We start from the raw sequence: 23,233 nt of genomic DNA on the forward strand, positions 1-23,233 counted from the left end.
TGTTTGGTGTTTGGTTGGCATAACTGGCTGGTGCTTGTTGCACTGGGTACCTGAAACAAAGCTGTTCAGAGCTCTTCAAAGGCACTAATTCTCTCAGCATCTCTGCCTCTAGGTCTACCAGGGTGAGTGAGTGAAGGGAAAGGACACAGCCCCTTGACTCTGCCCTCTTCTTTCTGCTAGACAGTGCTGGTCCTCACAAGCAGAGATGGCTATATAGAGAACAGACCATCTCAAGAACTACTCAGAAGGCCAGGAAAAACTGCTAAGAAGCCTCAAGGGTTGAGGTGATGAAAAGTGAAGTTTGAGAGGGTGAGAGAGGACTGACTCAGGGGAAAGAGATATTTCTGTGCTCTTAGTGCTGATGTGTTACAGGGAAGAAGCCTGGAGTGGATTAGATTCACTAGGGCCCACAGGCCCTTCTGTTACACCGTAGCCATGGAGGGGGCCTGTCTCACAGGGGAGTGAAGCCTGGCCCCATGCCCTGCAAGAGGAGGAGAAAAGCTTGTGTGGGCTGAGTCGACAATAGGTAATTGGATTGTAATCACCCGCCTGGCTTCCGCGAGCCATTGGGGGCGCTGAGCCTTTCAGTGAGCAATCAGCACTGCGTGGTGGCAGGGGGAACTTCAATAGAAAATCCCAGGTGGAGAGCCAAGGGGGAGGAGCAGCAGATGGGCCAATTTTCTTTCTGTCTCTCCCTCCCCTCCTTGCCCAAATAATGCTGGACCGCCTATAAGCGATTTACCAGCAGATCTAAGGTAGAGCCAAAGCTTTTGTGAAAATTGGTGGGTAAAGAAAGATGGGCTGGGTTTAGGGGAAAATGGAAATTACCCACCATTCCCTGTGCTAAAGGAGGTATCATGGGAAAAGAAAGTGCATCTAGGAGCGCAAGCTGTGGAGGCAAAGGCATAGGAGCAGGCAGCAGTAGAGATGGTATTCCCTGCTACTGGTGGTCAGAGCTGGCTTAGTGTCCTTGTGGGCGACTCTTACCCTCAACTCTCCCCAGAAGCTGCTGTCCCAGACAGTCAGAGAAATCTATTGCCAGCAGATCTGGCTTCTGGGACTCCCTTGCCAAGCCAAGGGAACACATTCATCATCAGGAAGGAGGGGCCTTTCACCAGGAAAAGAAAGGGGAGTGGGGCCCTGGAGGCAAAGGAAGGCAGGGCCGATGGCAGAAGCCCAGCTTCATTCAGGCTGATGCAGTGCCCAGACGTGCCAGCCAGTCAGCCCTCTTGAGTTCCAACGCCTGCAAGAAGCCCTGGACCCGCTCTTCCCGTCTGGCTGAGAGTTTGTGCAAGTGCGTCCGTTGGAGCTGGGTGTCCCCACTGGCCTGGAGCCCTTCTCGCAGCAGCTGCTCTGTCACTGCAGCTTGGTCCCTCTCCAGCTGCTGCTTCTTCCGCTCCTCTGCATACATGTCTCGGGCCTTCTGTTAAAAGTGGGAAGAAGAGTGAAAAAAATCATTTTTAGGTGGGGATGGGACAAGTCAAACAGTGGATACTGTCAGATACTCTGGAAAAGCTGGGTAGTATTTATCCTAGGTTACAGACAGGGCAGTGGCATTGTGGAGTTTGCCCTGGTATGTTCTGGATGGGAACATCTGTATTTCTTTTTTTGGCCACACCGCAAGGATGCTCAGGGTTTACTCTTGGTTCTGTGCTCAGAAATCTTTTTTGAAGTGCTCTGGGGACCATAAGGTATGCCAGGGATCAAACCCAGTTCAGCTGCATACAAAGCAAGAGCCTTAGCTATTGTACTACTGTTTTGGCCCACACCAGTATTTATTTTTTTTTGGGGGGAATGGGCAAAGTTGGCAGCACTCAGAAATTATTCCTGGCAGGCTTAGGGGATGTACCACAAGGGCTGCTGGGGACAGAACCTGGTGTGGCCATGAAAGGCAAATGTCCTCCCCACTATGTTGTTGCTCCGAGGCTTCCCCTGTATTTCTTTTGTTGTTGTTTTTTTGGGAGGGTTACACCTGGCAGTGCTCAGGGATTGCTCCTGGTTCTGTGCTCAGAAATTACTCCTGGCAGGCTCGGCGAAACCACATGGGGATGCTGGGGATCGAACCCAGGTAGGCTGCGTGCAAGGCAAATACCCTCCCTGCTGTGTTATCTCTCCCTCCCAACTCCTGTATTTCTCTTTTTTTTTTTTCCTTCGGACCACACCTGTTTGATGCTCAGGGGTTACTACTGGCTAAGCACTCAGAAATTGCCCCTGGCTTGGGGGGGACCATTTGGGACGCTGGGGGATCGAACCCGCGTTTTTCTCAGTGGTTCTCTTGCAGAGCAATAAAGCAAACAAGCTGCTTTCCAGTCTCTATCAACTTCAGAGAGGCCTGGAGCGACACTTGCTTTTGCTTTGCACGAGGCTGACCAGGGTTTGATCCTTGGGCACTCCATGTATCCCAAACAGAGTCAGGAATAAACCTTGAGCACTTCTGGTGATAAGGTGGGTGGTGGAAACTAAAACAAGCAAACAGAAGAGGCAAAATTGCAAGTTATTTTTGTCTAGTCATGCTATAAGGAAAGTGCTAGTTCTGTCAATGGCATGCCTCTCAGGTTGTTCACCAAGTCATTCTTCCAAAGACCCACAAGATTTTTAAAGTATAGCTCCAGACCTGCCTTATTCTTGAAGACCAGCCCAACACTTCCAGCAGTATCTCCTGTGAACATTCTGATAAGTGGGTTCTACTCTCTTAAGCCATAGAAAGCCTTCTGCCTAGAGAACAGATATTCATAGTTTTCTTTTCTCTAAGACAAATAATCCCCTGAAGGCTCTCAAGAGAAGGTGAACATGAAGTCCCAGTGGGTCTCCAAACCATGAACTCCTGGAGGGCAGAGACTGGCTTTTCCTCTCTGCACCTGGATGACCTGTGAAAATTAAATCTGTACTCATTTGGATGACCCTGTCATCGTAAGATGGTGGGGGCACCTTCCTGGCACAGGACAAAACCAAGTCTTGCCATTTGCCACAAAGGCTCAGTTCCTGCCAGTCCGGTGGGCAATAGAACCTATCAAAACTTAGTTCTGGGTAAGAAACTGCTGTATTTCCATCCTGGCAATTCATACCACAATGACCTTTATCACATGTGACATTGTATCATGGTACTGATGTACATGTCTAAGTCAATCTGTGAATATCTAGGCCCCTCTATCCTCATCTTTAAAGTGATAGGCCATACACAGACCCCCATGATAAAGCTTGAGGGGTATTTTCTAGTTGTTAGAGATAGATAAGGAGTTTCAAAGTAGGTAATTGAACTGCTATGGTCTCTCTCTCTCTCTCTCTCTCTTCTCTCTCTCTCTCCTCTCTCTCTCTCTCTCTCCTTCCCTCCCCCTCCCTCCCTCCCTCCCTCCCTCCCTCCCTCCCTCCCTCCCTCCCTCCCTCCCCTCTCTCCTCTCTCTCTCCTCTCCTCTCTCTCTCTCTCTCTCTCGCTATGGTCTCAATAAAAAAGACCTGCTGGAAGATAGCATGGAGGTAGGGTGTTTGCCTTGCATGCAGAGGACGGTGATTTGAATCCCGGCATCTCAGTCCCCCGAGTCTGTCAGGAGTGATTGATTTCTGAGTGTAAAGCCAGGAGTAACCCCTGAGCGCTGCCAGATGTGACCCAAAAAAAAAGACCTGCTGCAGACTGGGAAGATACTCAAAGGGCTAAAGCATGTGCTTTGCTTATGGAAACCTTGGGTTACCTCAGCACTCTTAGGGGTGACTTCCCCACTTTGCTCTACCAAAATAAAGATTTCTGCACAAATTAAAAAAATGAAAATTCTGAAATATTCTGGCACTATCCTCTAGACTTTGAATGATCTCAGACACTTAAGATTACTCTTCTGCTATTACAGTAAGCTCATTTGTGAAGCTTGGAAGATGAAAATGAACTTGAGCAGTGGCTAAGACTTTCCAAACTGATAGAAAGGCTTCTTACTGACTGATCAGGAGACTCCTGGATCCTACATATAAGACACAGGATATAGTCTCAGCAATCCACATGCTTATGGGCTCTCTAGGACAAAATTTTCTACACAAAATTTCATATTTAAAGCCGAATGTGGCCAAGGTTCAGCAAGGAGGCATGAAAAGGAGTCATGCATAACAGAAGGTAAGAGAAATTGTGGTTGATAGATATCCAGTAGCAGTAACATCTCCTGGACATACTGTGAAAGATTTGTAATACACTTTGATCAAAATAAAAATTAGAAAAAAAAACCAGACATAATTTGAGCTGCACATTACGCAATGATAGTACTTAGATAAAAGTAGGTTCTGGGAAGGCTAAACAATTGTCCAACTTGCCTTGCATATGGCTTGGGTTTGATCCTTAACACCACAGATGGTCCTTCCAAGCCCACAAGGCAAATTCCTGCTTCTTGGTTGTTCCTGGTGGTGCTCAGGGGACCAGATAGTGCTGGGGATAAAAAGCTGGGACCTTCTGCATGCAAACACCCATGTATTAGCCATTTGAGCTCTCTTCTGGGCCTATAAATTTTATTCTAAAATAAATATTTTTATGCTTCATTATGAGTAAATGTTTGACTTGTATACCTTCTTCATATACCTATGTAAAAAGATGAGTATAAAAATTTTCAGATAGGCTGGAGAGAGTACAGTGGATACTTGATGTGCGGGACCCAGGTTAGATCCCCAACACCATATATGGTTCCCTGAGTCCCATTAGGAATGATCTCTGAGAACTGGCGGGTATAGCCCCAAAACAAAACAACAAAAACCAGAAAACCTCTCAAATGTTTTTTTTTTTTTTTTTGGTTTTTGGGCCATACCCGGCAGTGCTCAGGGGTTACTCCTGGCTGTCTGCTCAGAAATAGCTCCTGGCAGGCACGGGGGACCATATGGGACACTGGGATTCGAATCAACCACCTTCGGTCCTGGATCGGCTGCTTGCAAGGCAAACACTGCTGTGCTATCTCTCCGGGCCCAAACCTCTCAAATGTTAAAGAAATTCTGATTGAGCTAGAGAGATAGCAGAGAGTTAGGATACTTGCCTTGCACAGCTGACCCTGGTTTAATTCCTGCCACCAAGTATGGTCCCCTGAGCACTGTCAGAAATAATCCAAGAGCACAGAAGCACAGAGTCAGGACTAAGTCCTGAATAACATTGGCTGTGACCCATCAACAAAAAAGAGGTCTTGATGTAAACTTCTTTTAGGTATTCAGCCTCTTGTTCTCTGATGGACAGAACTGGGAAGATGGATATCTTTTCCTGTACATAAACTCTCAAGTTATTTATTTACCCCTGGCAATCTAGAAAGAGGATGCAAGTGTTTGGCTTCAAAACATTGACTGGGGACCAGGAAGATTGTTCAAAAGGGTTAGTGTGCATGGCTTTCTTGCTAGAGACCCAGGTTTGATGACTAATACTTAATATAGTTCCTGAAGCATTAAGGATCTTCAAGCAATGAAGTGATTTATTAGGTATAGTGCTTGAGTACCACTAAGTATGGCTTTAAATGTTGTTTTAAAATATATTGGGTGCCAAAAAAAAAAAAGGGCCCGGAGAGATAGCACAGTGGTGTTTGCCTTGCAAGCAGCCAATCCAGGACCAAAGGTGGTTGGTTCGAATCCCAGTGTCCCATATGGTCCCCCATGCCTGCCAGGAGCTATTTCTGAGCAGACAGCCAGGAGTAACCCCTGAGCACTGCCGGGTGTGGCCCAAAAACAAAAAACAAACAAACAAACAAAAAAAAATATTGGGTGAGTGGGGGGGGGGGAGGAGAAGAGAAGAGAGAACAGAGATTAAGCTTGCCTTGCATGGTTGTTGCTGGTTTAATCTCCAAATCACCATATATGACATCCTGAGCACTGTCAAGAGTGATACATGAATACTGCCAGGTATGGCTCAAATCAATCTCCCCATAAAAAATAAATAAACTTTTTGTTTGTTTTAGGGCCACATTCAGCAGTGCTCAGGGGTTACTCCTTGTGGGGTCCAAGAACCACTGGCTTGAGTTCTGCCAGTCTTGAGGGCCAAGTTCTACCAAGACTGGCCTGTTCCCAAGCAAGCCAGGTGTGGTCCCTAAAAAGAAAACAAAAGCCTATGAAGAATCCAGTTTGATCACAATATAGGATACAAAAAAGGGGAGACTGGGCAGGATGTTTTTAGTCTGGAATATCTTCTCTGTGCTTCCTTTTTACTTTTTTTTTTTTTTTTTTTTTTTTTTGGTTTTTGGGTCACATCCGGCAGCACTCATGGGTTACTCCTGGCTCTACACTCAGAAATCACCCCTTGCAGGCTCGGGGGACCATATGTGATACTGAGATTCGAACCACCGTCCTTCTGCATGCAAGGCAAACGCCCTGCCTCCACGCTATCTCTCCAGCCCCTCCTCTCTGCTTTTTATGTAGAAAATTTTTCTAAAGAACTTGTCAGGGCGGAGAGATAACGTGGAGGCAGGGTATTTGTCTTACATGCAGAAAGACGGTGGTTCAAATCCCAGCATCCCATATGGTCGCCCAAGCCTGCCAGGAATGATTTCTGAGTGTAGAAGAGCCAGGAGTAACCCCTGAGCACTGCCAGGTGTGACCCAAAAAACAAACAAAACAAAACAAAACAAAAAAACCTTGTCAGTACAGTCCTAGCAAGGACTGCAAAGGAGCCTACTAAGAAAGATTTCAGGGCACTCATAGTAGATACCTTGTAGCATGATAATGAATCTATGTAAAGAATATAAAATCTAAATAAAAGGTCTCAATGAATACTTACAAATATGATTCATAGATACTGAATGGAACTCTCTCCTAGTTATCCTCAAATAACTGATCCATCTCAAGAAATAGCAGAATCATTTGCCCATTGCCTAAGCCCAAATACAATTTAGACTTAAAAACAGTATCTACTATATATTTTTTTAATTCTATAAGACATAAGAAGGAGCCAGAGGGCTAAGAAGATAGTACAGGGGATAAGGTCTGTGCCTTTCACACAGCTGACCCAGGTTCAATCCCAGCATCACATATGATCTGTCTCCCAAGCACAGCCAGAAATGATCTTTGAATAAAGAGTCAGGAATAAGCTCTCAGCACTATTGGGTGTGGCCCAAAACAAAATAAAAACAAGAACCAATTTTCCTTGCTGTGAAAAAGATCAAACTTCAAGTATGACTGACTGGTTTCCTTGACTATAAATGATTTAAAACAGTAAATGGGAAGGAAAGTGAAAGAGGAATATTAATGAGTCATTGACAGCAGTAGGAAATGCAAGAGGATAAAAAAAATATACCAGAAATTCCAGAGCAAAATACTTGGGGATTGTCTAATTCAGAGCCAACAAGTTAACCTTTCAGAACATCACTTGTACAATGAAGTGCTGAAAGATGGCATCATTATCCTCATCACCATTACCATCATCCTCAACAGCATCACTAGAAAAATGCAATTGTTCTAATCTCCAGCAATTACTAGCAAAGCCGTATTTATTGTATATAGTAGGCACCAAAAAACAATGTAGAAGACACATTTTTTTTTTTGTTTTTTGGGCCACACCCGGCAGTGCTCAGAGGTTACTCCTGGCTATCTGCTCAGAAATAGCTCCTGGCAGGCACGGGGGACCATATGGGACACCGGGATTCGAACCAACCACCTTTGGTCCTGGATCGGCTGCTTTTTTTTTTTTTTTTTTTGGTTTTTGGGTCACACCCGGCAGTGCTCAGGGGTTATTTCTGGCTCCAGGCTCAGAAATTGCTCCTGGCAGGCACAGGGGACCATATGGGGCGCCGGGGTTCGAACCGATGACCTCCTGCATGAAAGGCAAACGCCTTACCTCCATGCTATCTCTCCGGCCCAAGGATTGGCTGCTTTTAAGGCAAATGCCGCTGTGCTATCTCTCCAGGCCCTGTCAATCTGCTTTTTTTTTTGTGTGTGTGGTTTTTTGGTCACACCTGGCAGTGCTCAGGGGTTACTCCTGGCTCCACGCTCAGAAATTGCTCCTGGCAGGCACGGGGGACCATATGGGACGCCGAGATTCGAATCGATGACCTTCTGAATGAAAGGCAAATGCCTTACCTCCATACTATCTCTCCGGCCCCAGAGGACACATTTCTAAAAGCTTTCTCTGGAGTGATAGAACAGTGGGTAAGGAGCTTGCCTAGCATTAATCTGATTTGGGTTCAATCCCTGCAACCCCATATGGTCTCCGGAACCTGCCAGGAGTAATTTCCACCAGGAGTAACCCCTGAGCACCACCAGATGTGACCCCAAAACACACTAACTAAAAAGCTTTCTTTTGAAAAGGATTTTAAGAAATCAAATACGTAGGGGCCAGAATGGTGGTGCAAGTGGTAAGATGTCTGCCTTAGAGCCTAGGATGGACCGTGGTTCGATCCCCCAGCGTTCCATATGGTTCCCCAAGCCAGGAGCGATTTCTAAGTGCATAGCCAGGAGTAACCCGAGTATCACCGGATGTGGCCCCAAAAAACAAAACAACAACAAAATAAAATACATGACTTAGTGGTACTGCAATTACCTTTCATGTGTAAGACATAGATTCAATTTCTGTCAATAAATTGGTCTCCTGAGTACTCTAAGGAAAGAGTCCCGAGCACTGTGTTGGGAACAGCTACTGAGTCCTATTGAGTATGGATCAAAAACTAAAATAGGGGCCAGAGAGATAGTAAAGCAGTAGGGCATTTGCCTTGCATGCAGGCAACCCAGGATGGAACTGGGTTTAATTCCCGGCATCCCACATGGTTCCCCCAGCCTGCCAGGAGAGATTTCTGAGTGCAGAGCCAGGAATAACCCCTGAATGCTGCCAGGTGTGTGGCCCCAAAACAAAACAAGAAAACCTCAAACTGTAAAACTAAAATAGTAGGGGCCGGGCGGTGGCGCAAGAGGTAAGGTGCCTGCCTTGCCTGCGCTAGCCTAGGACGGATTGCGGTTCGATCCCCCGGCGTCCCATATGGTCCCCCAAGCCAGGAGCAACTTCTGAGCGCATAGCCAGGAGTAACTCCTGAGCGTCATCGGGTGTGGCCCAAAAACAAAAACAAAAAAACAAAACAAAACAAAACAAAAACTAAAATAGTAATAATATTAGTAAAAGGAAAAGGACTGATAAGTTTTAAGGTTTAAATTTATTTTCTTTTTTTTTTGACTCAGGAAACCATGTGAAGTACTGGGGATCAAACCTGAGTCAACCATATGCAAGGAAATCACCGTATCTGTTATACTACCTTTCTGAACCTCCTTCTTTTTTCTCTTTCTTATTTTTGTTGTTTGTTTTTTTGGGCTACACTCAGCAGCACTCAAGGTTTATTCCTATTTCTGTGCTCAGGAATTACTCCTGGCAGGCTTGGAGGACCATATGGGATGCCAAAGATTGAACCCGGGTCATCTGTGTGCAAGGCAAACATACTACCTTCTGTGCTCTCATTCTAAATCCTGGGCCTTTTTAATTTTTAGGCTCCACCAGTGGTAATAAGGGTCTTTGTTCAGGAGACCATGTAGAGCTGGGAATAAAACCTAGGCCTCTTGCCTGCAAGTACAGCTCTTAGTCCTTCAAGCTACCTCTGACCCACACTTCAGCCTTTTTTTGTTTGTTTGTTTGTTTTGTTTTTGGGTCACCACAAGCGGTGCTCAGGGTTACTCCTGGCCTGCGTTCAGAAATCGCTCCTGGGAGGCATGGAGGACCATATGGGACACTGGGATTCAAACCACCATCCTTCCTGGATCGGCTGCTTGCAAGGCAAATGTCCTACTGCTGTGCTATCTCTCTGGCCCACACTTCAGCTTTTTGAGCCATCTCTGGTCCTCAGAAGTTTTATTTTATTGTCATTATCATTTTAGTTTTTTGGGCAACACTCAGCAGCACTTAGGGGTTACTCTTGGCTCTGTGCTCAATTACTCCTGGCAGGCTCGGAGGACCATATGAGATACCGGGTATCAAGTTTGGGCTGTTTTTGTGCATGTTAAACACCCAACCTGCTATGCTGATACATCACTTCGGCCCCTATTTTTTTTTGGTGGGGGTGCATATATAACCTGTGTTGCTTAGAGCTTACTCCTAACTCTGGTCATGGATCATTCCTGGCAGTTCTTGGGGTATATATGTAGTGTTGGCCACATGTAAGGCCAAGCACCTTAACTCCTATATAATCTCTCTGGTCATATTTTAGTTTTTGTTTTTGGGTCACACCCACCAGTGCTTATGGCTTGCTTCTGGTTCACTCGTTAAGGCTGGGGGACAATATGTGGTGCCAGGGAATCCAGGTCAGCTGCATGTAAGATACCTTGTAAGTAACCTTACATGCTTAAGGTACCTGCATGTACTTTACTTGCTATACTACCTCTTTAGATCTTTATTATTTTTGCAATGATGGAATTGAACCCAGAGCCTCATATATGCAAAGCAAGTGTTCTACCACTAAGCTATCCTTGGCTCTTGCAAGGTTTTAGCTTTTGAAGGGAACTTTGGTCATGTGGGAAAATCTGAAAATCATTCCTCAGACAATGGGTAACTGAAACTTTGCTCATTTTCCTTTTATTTGTACTCAACTTCCCCTTTCAATTTCCTCCATTTTAGAGTGAATGATGAAGTGCCTGACAATTTTCATGATTTTTGATGGACTTATTCCAGGAGTTCTGGATCTGAGAACTGATAAGAGTTCAAGGGATATGTAAACCATCACACACCCACCCAACCCACCACCCACAAACCACCTCCCAGTAGTCTATTTCAATGCTAAGTATAATTTCATGCCAGATGCTATGTATTTGATTGGTTTTAAGTTTTTCTAGGGAGATGATCAATGGCTTTCAGGAGATTGATTCTTCAGGTATTCCTGATTCTCAAGGAGACAGAGAAGACTTAAAACATTATTTCCTCCTGGCCATTATCTCTCCAGACTAAAGCAGCATTAGCTCTGACCTTAGAATTCTGTGACCTGGGCCCGGAGAGATAGCACAGCGGTGTTTGCCTGGCAAGCAGCCGATCCAGGACCAAAGGTGGTTGGTTCGAATCCCGGTGTCCCATATGGTCCCCCGTGCCTGCCAGGAGCTATTTCTGAGCAGACAGCCAGGAGTAACCCCTGAGCAACGCTGGGTGTGGCCCAAAAACCAAAAAAAAAAAAAAAAAAAGGAATTCTGTGACCTTGGAATAGTTACTGTGGCCCTATTTTCTTTTTTCTTTTTTTTGGCCACACCCATTTGATGCTCAGGGGTTACTCCTGGCTAAGCGCTCAGAAATTGCCCCTGGCTTGGGGGACCATACGGGACGCCGAGAGATCAAACCTCGGTCCTTCCTTGGCTAGTGCTTACAAGGCAGACACTTTACCTCTTGCGCCACCTCACTGGCCCCGTGACCCTATTTTCATATCCAAAAAGACACAAAGCTGCTCGGTTATTCTGAGGCTTAAATAGGAAAATGTAATGCTTAGGAGACATGCTTAGGAGATTCTAATGTTATTCACTGTCACATATATTGCCATAGTTTCTTTTCTTTTTGGTGGGCTATATCTGGTAATACTCAGGAGTTACTCCTGGCAGTACTCTGAGCCCTACCAGCTGGACCATCTCTCTGGCCTCTATTTTATTTTCTTATTTTGGAGTCCCACCCAGCAGTGCTTGGAGGCTGATCCTTGGTGCTTTGGGGACCATATAGTGACAGGAATAGAACCCAGGCACCCACATGAAAACATACATTCCAGACTTTTGGATTATTTTTCCAGTCCAACACTGCCATTTATGGCGCCAGAGAGATAGCACAGTGGTAGGGCATTTGCCTTGCATCCAGCTGACCAAGGACTGATGGTGGTTCGATTCCCAGCATCATCTCCTGAGCCTGACAGGAGCAATTTCTGAGCACAGAGTCAGGAGTAACCCCTGCACGCAGCCGAGTATGACCCAAAACAAAACAAAACAAAACCCCAACCACCCCCCCAAATGCCATTTTCACTGCCAGCTCTAAGTAAAGGGGATGGAAACATCCTTAAAGGAGTGAAGCTGAGGGTGGAAAAGATATTTCAACAGGCTGTAATACATACAGAAAACCCAGTTTGATCCTTTGCACTCATACTTGGTACCTCTAACCCTTGGCAATGCTTAATTTCCTAACCACCAAGAGTGACCTGTTCCCTATTGCACAGAAATAGGAGTAGCGCCTGCACGCTACTAGTTCCAAATGAAAAAATGGAGGGGGGGGGCAGAACATGTGCTTGGTTCAATCTCCTGTGTAGGGTGGAGCTCTGATGATTTTTTAGCACAACTAGGAAGACTTCTATTAATTGAAGAAAAATAAATTTAAGGAGTATAATAGATGTAATAATAAAGATGTAATAATAATTCTAAGTAGATGCATGCCACTGTACTTCCTAATTTCCACATATAATTATCGAAAATAGAAGAACTTAAAATCTGCAGAATATAGTTCTATATTTAAAAAACCAGTGCTAATGGAGACTGAAGTGAGAGCACAGGGGGTAGAGTGCTTGCCTTGCATACAGCCAGTCCAGATTCGATGTAAGCATTCAACCCTGATCCCCACTAGAAGTGCGCTCAGGGGAGTGCAGTCAGGAATAAGTCTTGAACAATGTCAGGTATGCCCAAAAATAAAAGGAAAGAGGAAAAACAAGAACAGTGTTATTGTTGTTTTGGAGCACACCTGGTAGTGTTCAGGAATTATTCCTAGCTCAGCAGAGGGTGTTGCTCCTGCAGTGCTCAAGAGACCAATCTGTGGGCCGGGTGGTGGCGCTAGAGGTAAGGTGCCTGCCTTGCCTGCGCTAGCCTAGGACGGACCGCGGTTCGATCCCCCGGCGTCCCGTATGGTCCCCCAAGCCAGGAGCGACTTCTGAGCACATAGCCAGGAGTAACCCCTGAGCGTCCGTCCAAGGCTAGCGCAGGTAAGGCAGGTACCTTACCTTTAGCGCCACCGCCCGGCCCCTTGTTAGTAATTTTTACTTCAGTAAAAATTGTCTCTCAAGGGGTCAAAGTGATAGCAGACAAGGGAGGGCATTTGCCTTGCATAGTCAATCCAGTTTCGAACCTTGGCCATCCTTTATGGTCCCCTGAGCCTGCCAGAAGTGATTTCTGAATACGAAGCCAGGAGTAACTGGCTGCTGTGCGCTTCTGAGTGTGGCCCAAAAACAAATACAAAAAAAGAAAAACTGTCTCTCTGAGAAACCTTTCTTGGGTTTTCTATATATTGAGCACTTGTTAGTAATTCTTTTTCATTTCTTTTGGTTTTGGCCATACCCAAAAGTGCTCAGGGACTATTCCGGGGGACCACTGAAGATGCCAGGAATCCAGTCAGCTACTGCATCATCTCGCCAGCCTGAATCCAAATTTATGTCGTTGGCTAAAAAGCTCTTGAATTTCTTTTTTTTTTGGGGGTCATACCCAGCAGCGCTCAGGGGTTCCTCCTGGTCCTATGCTCAGAAATTGCTCCTGGCAGGCTCAGGGGAGCATATGGGATGCCGGGATTCGAACCACCGACCTTCTGCATGAAAGGCAAATGCCTTACCTCCGTGCTGTCTCTCTGGCCCCCAAAATGTCTTGAATTTATATCTGACTAATTAGCAATAGTAGCGATCATGATCAGTGTTGGGGCTGTAGCTCAGAAGAATACTTGCCTTATAAAAGGTAAAGCTTTTTTTTTTTTTTTTGGTTTTTGGGCCACACCCGGTAATGCTCAGGGGTTACTCCTGGCTATGCGCTCAGAAGTTGCTCCTGGCTTGGGGGACCAGATGGGACACCGGGGGATCGAACCGCGGTCCGTCCAAGGCTAGCGCAGGCAAGGTAGGCACCTTACCTTTAGCGCCACCGCCCAGCCCCCAAGGTAAAGCTTTAAGTTAAATCCCCAGTACAACTAACACACACACACACACACACACTCACACACACGATTATCAAATTCCTGGAATATCGTAGGTGGTCAATTAATGCTCACCTTTTCTTTCATTCCAACCAGTTGGGTGAGTCCTGACTTACCTGGAGCATGTTATGATTTAACTGAAATTGCAGGATGGCCTCACACAAATTCCAAAATGTGTACTCTGGCCACAGAATAGGCTGGAATACCAGGCAGGAGTGGGAGGTCTGGGAAAAGTAGAAGAGGTTTAGATTAGTAAATCAAACAGTTTAGTAGCATGCTGCTAGGACACATTTCCAGTCAGGCTTCCAGAAAAGGGGGCAGCTGAGCAGACCCTAAGCTCAGAGAGGAGGTGGTTCGAGCATTATGAGCTGCAGTTGTCACTGCCACCTTTGCTCCACTCCCTGGTGGTGGTGGGTCATCTGAGGCAGTTAGATCACCTGCCTGAAAGCAAGGCAAAGGATATGTGGCCAACATTTCCACCAGTTCTCCCAGAGCCAATTTTAGGACTATGAAATAACATCTGGATTATGTTATTGGCTCCTGGCCCTTAGAGGTCATCTGGGAGACACACTGTCTGATAAAAGTCAGCAGTGAACAACTGGTAGTTGCCACTGTTATTTTTAAGTAACAGAGTATGGCACAGTGGGTAAGGGCTGGGGCTGGGCAGGCGATGTAGCTCAGTACAGGGTGCTTGCTTTGCATGTATGATGCACTGGAGAAACACACACACACCAGAGGCTCTGCTATGAATTACGGACAACCCTTCAACACACACACACACATACACACACACACACACACACACACACACGTGTTCTGAGGCCAACACATACCTTTCAAAATATATTCACAACCTCCCAAAATACACACACACACACACACATTCTGAGGTCAACACATACCTTTCAAAATATATTCACAACCCTACCCTTCTGGCTTGAGGGAGCCTCTCAGAGCCTTAGTTCCCTCAAATGCAAAATTAGATGATAAAGGACCTGAGGGGCCGGGAAGGTGGCGCTAGAGGTAAGGTGTCTGCCTTACAAGCGCTAGCCAAGGAACGGACCGTGGTTCGATCCCCCGGCGTCCCATATGGTCCCCCCAAGCCAGGGGCGATTTCTGAGCACATAGCCAGGAGTAACCCCTGAGTGTCAAACGGGTGTGGCCCAAAAAAACCAAAAAAAAAAAAAAAAAAGGACCTGAAAGCTTATATAGGGGTTAAGGTGCTTGTCTTTTTTTTTCTTTTTTTTGGTTTTTGGGCCACACCCAGCAGTGCTCAGGGGTCACTCCTGGCTGTCTGCTCAGAAATAGCTCCTGGCAGGCATGGGGGACCATATGGGACACCGGGATTCGAACCAACCACCTTTGGTCCTGGATCGGCTGCTTGTAAGGCAAACGCCGCTGTGCTATCTCTCTGGACCCAAGGTGCTTGTCTTAAAAAAAAAAAAAAAAGGTGCTTGTCTTATGTGGTGTTGACCTTGGTTCTATTCTATCCTCAGCACCACAAAAGGTCCCCCAAGCACTGCCATGATTATTCCTGAGCACTGCAGGTTGTAGTCCCCCACCCCAACCCCCACTGCCAAATTGGGTGATCAGAATATTAAGTTTTTAGGGGTTTATGAATGTGTAACAAGTCAATATACATACATCAGCGAGAGCACAGCACTGGAAGAACTTTAATAATAAACACTAATTAAGCTTTTGGGAAATTTTTGGCAGCAACTGTAGATAGCATTAATGGTGGGAATTCAGTGTCTTGTGACAGTGTTAGCTGGTGGACAACTAATTCAATGTCAGTTTTCCTGGAACATTCACCAAGGTCTCAGGTCTTTACTCAGAAATAAGTAAATTTCTTCTTCAAAGTGACATACTTTGAAATGTTTGAAGTTTAGATTAAGTTCACTTATCTATTCCCAAGGTTATGAGGACTTGTGTTTGCCAACAAGCTCTGAGTTTTGAAATGATGGGGGTCATTTTAGATGTGGTTATTTCTGTACTCACAGCACAGAAAAAGAACAAGGGCTTGCATGTTCACTTTTCATTTGGGAGGTCTGGGTTCACTCCCTGTACGGTCCAAGAGCCCCAGGGGCAACCCCCAACATAAATGGATATGACTCATACCTATCCCAATAAAAATTAAAACAAACAAAAAGAACAAGGAGGAACATATTAAAAAATTGGGGAGGGAAAAAATTGGGAGGGAAAAAAAATTGGGGAGGGAAGGGTCACTAGCAGTGATCACAAGCAGTGGTCAGGGTGACTCCTATTAGTACTCAGGGGACTAAAGTGCTGAAAACTGAATTTTAACCATCTCACTGGTCTACTTCTTTTCTTTTATTCCTCTGAGATTATATAGTTAATATAATCCCCTTTCCAGACCATGATATTTCACACATTCTTTGTAGACTCCAAGTTCCAGATTCCTGGCGATTCTGTTAAGTGCTATAGTTACTAGTATAGTCCCTTTTTTTTCTGTTTTTGTTTTGGGGTCACATTTGGCTCCTGGCCACACACTAAGGAATCACTACTAGTGGGATTGGGGAGCTTTATGGAGCCTCAGGGATCAAACTTGGGTCAACAGCATACAAGGCACAACCCTTAATCCTTAAATGATCACTCTGGCCCACCAGTGTACTCTCTTAAAATTCAGTGTCCAGGAGGACAGGAGAGATAGCACAGTGGTAGGGCATCTGCCTTGCATGCAGACAATCCAGGATGAATGGTGGTTTGAATCCTGGCATCCCATATGGTCCCCCAAGCCTACCAGGAATGATTTCTGAGTGCATAGCCAGGAATAACCCCTGAGCGCTGCTCTGTGTGACCCAAAAACAAAACAACAACTTTCAGTGTCCAGAAGCAACGTCCTAGAAATGATAGTAGGGCACAAAACCATTAGCTACTCTTTACATGTTTTTTCAATATAGTTAAGACTGAAAGTATGCATATACAAATGTGTCTCATGGCTAAGGCTAACATCTCAACATATTAAAGCCCTCTCTCTCTCTCTCACTTTTTTTTTTTTTTGGTTTTTGATTTTTGGGTCACACCCAGCAGTGCTCAGGGGTTACTCCTGGCTCTATGCTCAGAAATCGCTCCTGGCAAGCTTGGGGGACCATATGGGATGCCGGGATTCGAACCGCCATCCTTCTGCATAAAAGTCAAATGCCTTACCTCCATGCTATCTCTCCGGCACCCTCTCTCTTTTTTTACCATAAAAAAAAAAAAAAAAGACTGAAAGTAGGGATTGGAGCAGTGGCGCTAGCCTAGGACAAACCGCAGTTCGATCCCCTGGCATCCCATATGGTCCAAGCCAGGAGTGATTTCTGAGTGCATAGCCAGGAGTCACCTCTGAGCATCACCGGGTGTGGCCCAAAAACAAAAAACAAAAAGAAAAAGAAAGAAAAAAGACTGAAAGTATCTTTCATAGTGAAGTTCTGTTCATTTGTAAGTGAGGTGCACTTAAATGTCTGCAACTTTATCATGTGAACTGCTTCTGAGTTCAGCTTTCCCCTTAGTTTTTCCTCAAGCAAGAATATCCCAAGTTACAAGTTCTCCATGGGCTAAGTTAACAAATGATAGATATTTTCAAACAAACCAACATCTGGATAAGGGTTTTGGAAGGGTCATCTACACTGTGATCACTGAGGTTGAGAGGCAATGGCTGCCCCCTAAAAGTATATAGTTTTACAACTGTGCGTTGTTCTTTTTTTTTTTTTTTTTTTGGTTTTTGGGCCACACCCGGCGGTGCTCAGGGGATACTCCTGGCTATCTGTCCAGAAATAGCTCCTGGCAGGCACGGGGGACCATATGGGACACCAGGATTCAAACTAACCACTTAGGTCCTGGGTCGGCTGCTTGCAAGGCAAACGCCACTGTGCTATCTCTCCGGCCCCTTGTGGATTGTTCTTACATAGATGTGACCCTTGACTCTTAGAAAAACTAGTAACTGTAAAGCCAGTACCCAGAGGTGCTATGATACTCGGGAGGTTACCATGACAGAAATTTATGTTCAAGGATATAATGCAGAAGTCAGTTCTTTTTCAGGGCTCCCTGTTTCTATTATGGCTAAACAGCTTTAATATTTCCTCTATGGAGATGTCTGCATTCCTGAAAGCAAGACCCACAGGTTTACAAAGCCAGGGACTAACCAGAAAGGCAAAACAAATATCATCAGCATGTCCTGGATGTTTCTCCAGGTTTTAGCCAACTGCTTCCCCCAAGTTCCTGGATGCCAGCAGGGGTAGGAATGGGGATGAGTCACTCTAATCTAAGCTGTGAACGTGCTCGCAGTTTCCCAGTAGGTGTACAGTGGCTGAGGGTACCTACCTGCCAGAGCAGGAAGTCACTGAGCCTCACTTCCCCAGAAGTTCGTACCAAGATGTCAGGATGAGGAGAGTGATTTGTGTAGAGGCACTTATCAAGCAGAGACTCAGAGACATCGCTATGGTGAGTGAGGAAAAGACAGAAGATAAGCACATATCTCTTTCTCACGATGATGACAACTTTCTGCCATTGAGCTATCCATGTAGTCTGGAACATCATTCAATACATTAACTCCAAATAGAAGTGTCCACTAGAACACTGTCTTTCATTCATTGAAACATGTCATGTTATGCATATATCTTTAGATTCAGCAAGCTGACAAAATACTATGAACTATTTTTGTTAGTGTTTATTTTTAGTGTATGTTTGGGCCACACACTACTCAGGGCTCATTCCTGGCAATATATGAGGGACCATTATATGAGAGTCAATATACCACGGACTGAACTAAGATTGGCCATACTGTAGATGTCTGTTGGCAAATACTTGTCTGCTTTTTCTTTTTTTTTTTTTTTTTTTTTGGGGGGGGGGCGCACACCCGGCGGTGCTCAGGGGGTTACTCCTGGCTGTCTGCACAGAAATAGCTCCTGGCAGGCACGGGGGACCATATGGGACACTGGTATTCGAACCAACCACCTTTGGTCCTGGATCAGCTGCTTGCAAGGCAAACACCACTGTGCTATCTCTCCGGGCCCCTAGTCTGCTTTTTCTAGGCATACTGCTTGTCTGTATGATGGAGGTATCCATAAGCTGATTTTTGTTTTTTTGTTTTTGGATCACATCCGACAGCACTCAGGGGTTACTCCTGGCTCTATGCTCAGAAATTGCTCCTGGAAGGCTCGGGGGACCATATGGGATGCCAGGATTCGAACCACTGTCCTTCTGTATGCAAGGCAAATGCCCTACCTCCATGCTATTGCTCCGATTCCCCATAATATTCCAGCTAATAAAACATATACAACAAAAAGGGACCAGAACTGTGAAATGATTCCAAAAGTGAATGATTCCACCCTAGGGAATGCTGGTAGCAGCTTCAGGTGCAATTAAAAGGACACTTTCTGTTCTTTTTGCTTAAGGAAAGTAGATTTCCAGGGAGACACTGAGTGTTTTTATTTTTTCTTTTGAAAAGGGTTAATTAAGTTTAGGAAACTCTGTTCTAAACCCTAGATTTTTATTTATTTTGAGTGAGATTTTGGGCCACATCCAGCTCTGCTCAGGAGATATTTCCGTAAAACTCAGGAGACCGGATGGTATACTGGGGTTGAATATGGGTTGGCTGCATGCAAGGGAACTACCTTACCTGCTGTACTATTGCTTTGGCCCTATCTTAATAATTTCTGAGCACCGAGTGTGGCCTCCCAAACAAAAATAAGATTTTTGGGGGGAGGACAGAGTAATATTACATTGAGTAAATCACTTGCCTTGCAAGCTGGCTCTAGTCTAGACACACAGGCACACTGGAAGAGTTAGAGGGAACCTCGTAAAATCAAAACATTACCTGAGGTGTTTCTAAGGAGTTCACTTTCTATCTGTATATATACTGCAGCTTGTAAATGTTCTCTAATGAACATATATAATCTTTTTCTTTTTTTGGTGTGGTTTTTGGGTCACACCCAGCAGTGCTCAGGGGTTATTCCTGGCTCCATGCTCAGAAATTGCTCCTGGCAGGCACGGGGGACCATATGGGACGTTGGGATTCAAACCGATGACCTACTGCATGAAAGGCAAATGCCTTACCTCCATGGTATCTCTCTGGCCCCTATATAATCTTTTTTTTTTTTTTTTTTTTTTTTTGGTTTTTGGGCCACACCCGGTAACGCTCAGGGGTTACTCCTGGCTATGTGCTCAGAAGTTGCTCCTGGCTTGGGGGACCATATGGGACACTGGGGGAATCGAACCGCGGTCCGTCCAAGGCTAGCGCAGGCAAGTCAGGCACCTTACCTTTAGCGCCACCGCCCGGCCCCAAGATTTTTTTTTTTTTTTGGTTTTTGGGCCACACCCGGTAACACTCAGGGGTTACTCCTGGCTATGCGCTCAGAAGTTGCTCCTGGCTTGGGGGACCATACGGGACACCGGGGGATCGAACCGCGGTCCGTCCAAGGCTAGCGCCAGCAAGGCAGGCACCTTACCTTTAGCGCCACCGCCCGGCCCCAAGATTTTTTTTTTTTTTTTGGTTTTTGGGCCACACCCGGTAACACTCAGGGGTTACTCCTGGCTATGCGTTCAGAAGTTGCTCCTGGCTTGGGGGACCATACGGGACACCGGGGGATCGAACCGCGGTCCGTCCAAGGCTAGCGCCAGCAAGGCAGGCACCTTACCTTTAGCGCCACCGCCCGGCCCTCTATATAATCTTTATAATTACAAAAAGCATATTCACTGAGAGAAATTTGTACTCTTTATTTTTCTTTGCCATTTTTATGTGGGGCCACACCTGGTAATGCTCTGGGGTTACGCCTGACTGCACTCAGAAATTACTCCTAGCAGTCTAGTTCACGAAATCATGTGGGATACTGGGCACAGAACCCAGGTCAGCCACGTGCAAGGCAAGTGCCCTACCTGCTATACTATTGCTCTGACCCTAAAATCTATACTATTTAAAATAAAATATTCATGAGGGGCCAGAGTGATAGCACAAGTATTTGTTTTGAGCATGGCCAGCTGGGTTCAATCCCTGGCATCCCATATGGTCCCCAAGTCTGCCAGGAGTGATTCCTTATTGCAGAGTCAGGAGTAATCTCTGAATGCCAACAGGTGTGGCCCCAAAACAGCAATCAAAAAAGAAAAATGCAATGCCAGAAAACTTCAGAGGTAAGGTCTCCTTGTATTTAGGCCAAGACTTTTCATTCCCATGTCCCCCATATTTTGCTGTGCCTATGCAAACAACAATTGCCACTCTTCAGCCAGAAGCCAAGCTCATGTGGGAGGTCGGGATTCGAACCGCGGAATGCCCGGGGTAAGCTGCAGGAGAGAGCAGTTGCCGTATCCATTACACTACGCTCAGTCTCTAACAATTGCCACTCTAACACTGTTTTTGCTGTACTTCTTTAACTCTCATCCTTAAAAAAAAAAAGAAGAAAAGCTTATTAAACCTTTTGCTAAGCCTTTAATGAGTAAATTGGTGATTCAAAGATTTTCAAAAATATACTTGCTACTGAACCTTTTCTTTCTCTTCCATCTCTTTAGATTTTTTTTGTTTTGTTTTGTTTTTTGGGCCACATCCAGCGGTGCTCAGGGGTTACTCCTTCCTGGCTGTCTGCTCAGAAATAGCTCCTGGCAGGCACGCGGGACCATATGGGACACCGGGATTCGAACCAACCACCTTTGGTCCTGGATCGGCTGCTTACAAGGCAAACGCCGCTGTGCTATCTCTCCGGGCCCTAAAAGATGAACCAGGTTTTTGTTTGTTTGTTTTTGGTTTTGGGGTCACACCCAGTGGTGCTCAGGGGTTCCTCCTGGCTGTCTGCTCAGAAATAGCTCCTGGCAGGCACGGGGGACCATATGGGACACCGGGATTCGAACCAACCACCTTTGGTCCTGGATCGGCTGCTTGCAAGGCAAACGCCGCTGTGGTATCTCTCCGGGCCCCTCTTTAGATTTTTTATTTTTTTAAAAAACTTTGCCTTTATTCTTCCTGAAACAAATGTATTATGACCAATTGTGTCAACTATGTGATAATTTCCTTTAAATAAATTTTAAAAAATATATGTCATGAAAAAGAAAAAAAAAAGAAAAAAGAAGTATTTCATGAGCCAGAGTGATATGATATAGTGCAGCAAATAGGGCCAACCTAGGTTCAATCCCTGGTCCACATATGGTCCCCTGAACCTGCCTGGAGTGATCCCTTAGCAATCAGAAGGCCTGGAACCAGAAAAGTAGCACAGCGGTAAGGCGTTTGCCTTGCACACAGCCAACCCTAAATGATCCCGTGTTTGAATCCCGGCATCCCATATGGTTCCCAAGCCTACCAGGAGTAATTTCTGAGTGTAGAGCTATGAGTAACCCCTGAGCATCACTAAGTGTGACCCAAAAACCAAAAACCAAAAACCAAAAAAAAAAAAAAATAGGACTGGAGTGATAGCACAGCAGTAGGGTTTTTGCCTTGAATGCAGCCAACCCGGGATGGGCCAGGGTTTGATCCTAGCATCCCATATGGTCCCCCAAGGCTTCCAGGAGTGAGCTCCAAGCACTACCAGGTGAGATCCAAAAACAAAACAAAACTGGGCTCAATTCCTGACACTGCATGGTCTCCTGAGCACAGCCAAGAGTGACCACCAAAGGACTGCCAACAGTGACAACTCCCTAACCCTAGGGGACTATCAGTGACTTTTAGTCTACAAACACGAAGCTAGTACCACCATATGAGCCCAGAAGTTTTCAAGTTCACAACCTTTTGCTACAACAGTATGTCTCCATCTCCTGAGCAGCACAGCTCCCAGGGCTGCATCCTCATGGCTGAAAGTGTGATCCCTGGTGAGCACTACAACAATAACACTACAACAACCACAACCTAAATGAGTGCAAGCCCAGTGAGCACCACAACTGATCTGTGCATTGTAGTGATCACTACCAGATGTTTGGTAAGCTCTGGTAAGCCCTGGTAAGCTCCACAACTGTACAACCTCTGGTCATCACAACTACAAAAAGGAAAGGGGGGGAAAATACTTCAGAATCTGGAATTAAATAAAAGAATATACACAGGACCAAGAAAACGTTGGGCAGAAAAAAATGTGTAACTGTTAGCAATTCTTTTAAATTACCAACTCTATCTTCTGGCGAGAGAAAGAAGAGTAAGTGATCTACTCAAAGCATCTCAGTCAAAGAGTTTATTCATGACCCTTTATGGTCAATTTAACTTCTTCTGTTACTCTAGACTCGAAGAAACACTTTAATATTGCTAGAAAGCATATACTCTGGGATAAAGGAAACTAAGAAGTTGGATGGTGTTAATGAAGGAAGAGGGAAAATCTCAACTACTAGAATGGCAGAGCCTAATTATAATGAACTCACTGTCTTTGCTAAAGATGTGGATCTGGGGCTGAGAAATAGCACAATGGTAAGGCATTTGTCTTGAACACAGCTAACCCAGGACGGACAATGGTTCGA

At 45.4% G+C, this 23,233-nt stretch overlaps 1 protein-coding gene and 1 long non-coding RNA gene across 2 annotated transcripts in view; both read right to left on the reverse strand.

Annotated features, from left to right (window-relative positions):
• Window positions 1-337: 337 nt before the first annotated feature.
• The window catches only part of DHDDS (dehydrodolichyl diphosphate synthase subunit), a 42,255-nt gene continuing 19,359 nt past the window's right edge, over window positions 338-23,233 (reverse strand). Inside the window, exons 7-9 of the mRNA XM_049774937.1 lie at window positions 18,134-18,248; window positions 13,927-14,034; window positions 338-1,423 (exon numbers count right to left, since the gene is read on the reverse strand). Coding sequence (XP_049630894.1) covers window positions 1,187-1,423; window positions 13,927-14,034; window positions 18,134-18,248 — 460 coding nt within the window. The 3' untranslated portion in view covers window positions 338-1,186. The remainder of the gene's footprint in view (window positions 1,424-13,926; window positions 14,035-18,133; window positions 18,249-23,233) is intronic.
• On the reverse strand, window positions 14,619-15,030 carry LOC126011452 (uncharacterized). Its single transcript, XR_007496764.1, has 3 exons — window positions 15,007-15,030; window positions 14,713-14,805; window positions 14,619-14,643 (listed from the first exon to the last, which is right to left on the reverse strand). It is a non-coding gene; the product is annotated as an uncharacterized LOC126011452 (long non-coding RNA).

The sequence above is a fragment of the Suncus etruscus genome, chromosome 6, assembly GCF_024139225.1.
Source record: "Suncus etruscus isolate mSunEtr1 chromosome 6, mSunEtr1.pri.cur, whole genome shotgun sequence".
Classification (NCBI taxonomy): Eukaryota; Metazoa; Chordata; class Mammalia; order Eulipotyphla; family Soricidae; genus Suncus; species Suncus etruscus.